General features: G+C 37.2%; 1 protein-coding gene across 1 annotated transcript; it reads right to left on the bottom strand.

Moving 5' to 3' along the window:
• Nucleotides 1–25: 25 nt before the first annotated feature.
• Nucleotides 26–4,692, bottom strand: LOC121965978 (ubiquitin-like modifier-activating enzyme 6). The gene is made up of 6 exons (XM_042516085.1): nt 4,653–4,692; nt 4,041–4,133; nt 1,636–1,730; nt 595–623; nt 349–443; nt 26–92 (listed from the first exon to the last, which is right to left on the bottom strand). Exons 2-6 carry the CDS (start codon nt 4,079–4,081, stop codon nt 26–28), a joined length of 327 nt encoding a protein of 108 aa, XP_042372019.1. The 5' UTR covers nt 4,082–4,133; nt 4,653–4,692.
• Between the last annotated feature and the right edge of the window lie 247 nt (nt 4,693–4,939).

The following is a 4,939-nucleotide window of genomic DNA, read 5'->3' as shown; positions in this document are numbered from 1 at the left end:
TTCTATGTTGTACTGAAGAAAAACATCATCTTTGGGGTGCTCTGTAAAAGAGTTTGCATGGTGGTGTAGTGGTGGTCGATGAAGTGGGTGTACTACAAGGTAGATGGGAGATGGGTAGGTTACCGAGGAGGAAGTAGGTATACTCTTGTGTATATTCCAATCACTTTTTGGCCGATAGGTGTGTATATATACGGTAAACAGCCAGAAAGAGAGCTGGGTATACCCTGTTTACACCACTGAGTTTGCATATGTATGTGGATTACAGAAAAAGAGTGCATATATGATATTTCAGACAGTAAGTTAAGCCAGAGGTTAAGAGGAACAGTCCAGCATTGTTTTGTGTATTACCTTGTCCTCTGACTCAACACGTCCTCTTTGCGGATAAAGAAGTTGGAGCCTAGATCCCAGGTTTCACACTGCTTTGTGTCATGAAGGGTGACTGCCTGTATGTGTATGTATATACACACACACACACACACACACACACACACACACACACATGATAAGGCAACAAAAAGACCGATTCTGAAGACACCTCACATTGAAATATTGTCACTGTACTGAACGAGCATGATATGCCGTAAGAGCACATACCTTCACACCAGCCAGGACAATGTTCTTTGCTGTGAAACCAGAAGTCAAACTGCTTAGTGTCATATCACAGTTGGCGATGAAGATCATGTGAATAATATTGCATTTAAAGGGATAGTTTGGATTTTTTGAAGTGGGGTTGTATAGGGTACTTATTCACAGAAGCCGAGCACGCTAACTCCAAAAAATCTACGATTTAAGATGTATTTATTTATTTATTTTTTGGCAAAAACACTGAAATTACATTTGTCTTCTGCAAAAAAAAAACAAAAATCCGGTATAAACTGAAAACTAAATATCTAACCAATTAACAAATATTAAAATAGTCAAATATTGGGGTCTATCCCTAGCCTTTTTTCCCCAATTCACATATCTGTCAGACAGCCCATTTCAACGTGTTAGTCAATAACAGATCCAGTTCTCTATCTATGCTCTCATCACACCAAACTCTATTGAGAAAAACAGTAATAAATAAAATAACCATAAATAAATAAATAAAAGCTCAGTGAACACAGGAGTTGCTGGTCTACTGCTGCTTTGATCAGTTAGTTAGTTAGTGTTACTGTGTGACTTTGGTGAATCTGAACTAACCCTTCTAAACACCAAAGTGACACAATAGCACAACCAAAGTACCTGATCAAGGCAGCCATAGACCAACAGCTTCTGTGTTCAGCGATGTTAAATGAATGTTTTTTTCTATGGAGATTGGCCTTGAAGAGAGCAATATAACAGCTTGATTTCCCCTTTGGAAATCACTGTCTGACATCACGCAAAGGCAGTGAAAAAACCTTCAATACAGCACACACTTAAACTGATATTATTTTTTTTGGTAGGACTTTTTTAGGTGGCTAAAATAGTTTTGTTGCTGACAGCAGCACATTGCTTCGCTTCCATGTCGAACTCGAGCCTGCTTCTGCCAACTAACATCTACTGTATGCAATATACTGTCTATGAATAAATACTCAATTTAACCCCACTTCAAAAAGATCTGAACTATCCCTTTAATATAGTTTTGCTGTGGAATATTGTGATATTTTAGCCTACCTATCTCAATTCCCAGTCCTCCCATTCCACTGAGAAAGACTGAGGACTGGGCCATCTGGTGCATAGCACTGTCTCCCAGCACATATCGCTGGCGGCTGAACAGAGAAACAGGAAGTAGAAGGAAGTGTGAAAGAAAGTGCTAGAGGTATCAACAAGGAAACTGAGCAGCCTGTGTAGCTGTAGTATAAAGCACAGCGCAAACACACAACCCAACCTCATGGCTTCACAAGACACCATTACAGTATCGTTGCAGTTATCAATCCAAAAATACATGTTATCTTACTGCTCAGTCACCAAACAAAATGCTCTGCCTCCTATCCCAGGCCTGATAAATAAATTCTGCCACTAAAAGATTCCTTTTCTAAAACAGAACTTTTTCTTGGTAACCAAAAGATATCAACATAAATGGAGATCAGTTTACTAAAAAGTACATCCCTTATATCTTTGCATGTAGGACAGTAAAACAAAAATTGAACCTTATTCTCAATGTCTGCAGTTACATGGATGAATAACCTGTTTGTGAGGCTTATCTTTGTTTTGATCATATTTAAGATATTCAGAATATGGTGTTTACATGAGCACAGAGAAATCAGGTTATTCATATGTCACATATACATCCTAGTTACTTTCATAGTGCTCCAGCTGGCATATTTAGGTGTCTCATAAATGCAATATGGTGTTTGCATGCTCAAAGACATAAATGGAATACTCCAAAAACCTGATCATAAATGTGTTTTTCCATGTCCATATAAATGCACTGAAATTCTCCTATGTTAAACAACAAACCCTCTGTCCTCCTCTGAGGTAGGATTAAACCTACCACTCTCTCGGGCTAATGGTGAGGTTTCTGCAGCTGAGTTTAACTGTGCACATAGAGATCTTTGTTTTTTGTTGAAATTATACTTCAGATAAGGTTCTACATTGTAGCTGTTCTTTATGAGACAATAAGTTGGAAAAAACATACAATTTAAAATGTGCAATATCAATCATTGCAAATTTAAAAAAAAATAAAATGATTTAAAAAAACAAATATAAATTAAAATAAAGCAATATAATACAATAATCAGTCAGGTTTTTGACTAGATTTCTGAACTGATTCATTGGAACCAGAGTATCAAGCTTCAAGGTAAACTGTAATTTGTTCCATGTGTAGGGTGCAAAGAATCTAAAAGCACTTCTTCCCAAATCAGTGTTAGTTCTAGGAACCTGCAGCATTACCGAGTCCTGTGAGGGAGTGTTATGTGCTCCAGCTCTCCAGCAAATACGTGATGTCACATAGGAGGGAAACTTTTCAAGCAGCCGTATATAGATAAACAAAAACAAATGCTGGTCTCTTCTAATGGAAAGAGAAAGCCAATCCACTTTCTGAAAGTGCCAGAGCTGTCTCCATTTAAAAAATGTAAGGGCTGAATGGTATTTAGTTGTGCAAGAGTGGAAGTTGATGCACACTGAGAAATCAAATTGCCATAGTCTACCACTGAAAGAAAGACTGCTTTATTATTTTCCTTCTACAAGAAAAGGGGAAACAGGATTCTTTTTCTGAATAAAAAAAAAAAAAGCTTCATTCAAAATTTTTTTGTTAGTTTGTCACTAATATCGATAATCTGCATCAGGCATTTTGTTTAAATGATCACTGATAAAATTATTTAATCAAAAAGTGCAATTAAGTGTCAGCATGGGAGGAACTTTTACTTTGTAAAACCTCAGGGAGCTACTTTCATTTATTCATGTTTTATTTAAATTTCACTTGACTTTAATAAAATAAAAAAGATGCTAGGAACTTGCTGTTTATGATGTTGAACCTTTCAGTTTTTATTAAACATTTGCTAAAGGCAGTTAAACAAAGTTTTGTGTTGGAGTTTGTTATATTCCAAATTCTAAATACTGACTGACCGATTTTCAATTTTATTGTAAATGCATACTGCTTCCAAATATCGGTTATCAGTCTCATTAACTACTAATGATCGACACTGGCCCTGAAAAACCAATATCAGTCGACCCCTTATCCAGATGCCTAAATGTTTATAATGTGGGATTCTTTAATGATTGTGCCATTAAAAGTGCAGATTTGGGAAGTAATGTAGGTAATGTTTTTAGCCATGTATCAACAGACCATTTTTCTATATAAATAAGAAACATTTTTCTCTCGATCTCCTGAATATCACAGAGTAACTTGTTCTGGAAAATAAATGACAAATCCTTCAAAAAATAGAAATAAAATAAAATAAAGATTTCAAGTTTTTAGCCAAGGGATGACCATGGTAGATGTCCAAATTATATAATTTTTTATGAAGTCTCTGATCATCACATTGCTAATCCAAAGCAGTCCTGTAATGTAATGCGCTGTCTTGTAACTTATCTGTAGTTAAAGTGCTTTGGTGAGGGGAAAAGGTGACTAGACTTGCCTGTAAAGAGAGTCGTCAATCTCCATCGAGTCTGCAGCCATGCTGGGAGGGGAGGAGGGGGGAGTTCAGCTGTCTGAGAGATAACGGCTCTACCTACCAGAACATACAAAAGTGACAGGTAGTGATTATCAAAGCTAGCAGACGTTTTGATTGTTACCGGTGGCTAATAATCTCAAACCAACGCCCTGCGGGGGGTTAGCTTCACGGCTAAGTTACTCTCACACCGGCTAACTCCAGCTGTTAGCAATGTTGTTGACCTGGCAACTGTCAGTCGCGTGCAGAGGCAAAGTGACCGTCTCGAGTCAATAAAGTGACGTCTTCAAACTGCCTAATATAACAGTTAGCTGCCACAATAACGCTGGCTGGATTATGAACCTGCTGAGGAAAGCTCACCGTTAGCAGCTACAGCTAGCTAGCACTGAGTGCCACAGCTGCCTGGTGCCGGTGGAGAGGACACTTGACATAAACTCGTTAAAAGTGCTGACACATACGTTAGGCTACAAATTACTCCCCGAAGCAGACAGCTGTTAAAGATATTATCATTCTACAAATCAATATGAAAATGTTGGTGTAAATACTGTTAAAATAAGACAAATAATCATGCGTAGCTACCTGTCAGTATACGCGACGAGCTAAAGCGAATGAATGGTTGTGACTGGTTAAAAACTTGGAGTGGTTCCGGGTTACCGTGGTCACATGACCAAGGTCATCCAATGCTTTCATAGTATTTTTCATGAGTTGATTTGTTTTTAAAATTTCACTTTTTTGGAAGTGTTAAATAAAAGTCAAAAGAAAAGAACATTCCACGCTTTTGCCATTATTAAAATATTAAATATAAATTATGACATTCTCATAATATACATCAGTCACTAAAACTATTGGTTGTTGGTTTTTTGTGT

This window comes from Plectropomus leopardus, unplaced genomic scaffold (assembly GCF_008729295.1).
Source record: "Plectropomus leopardus isolate mb unplaced genomic scaffold, YSFRI_Pleo_2.0 unplaced_scaffold22608, whole genome shotgun sequence".
NCBI lineage: Eukaryota > Metazoa > Chordata > Actinopteri > Perciformes > Serranidae > Plectropomus > Plectropomus leopardus.
The sequence above is the reverse complement of the archived record's forward strand: the minus strand, read 5'-3'. Positions and strand labels throughout refer to the sequence as shown.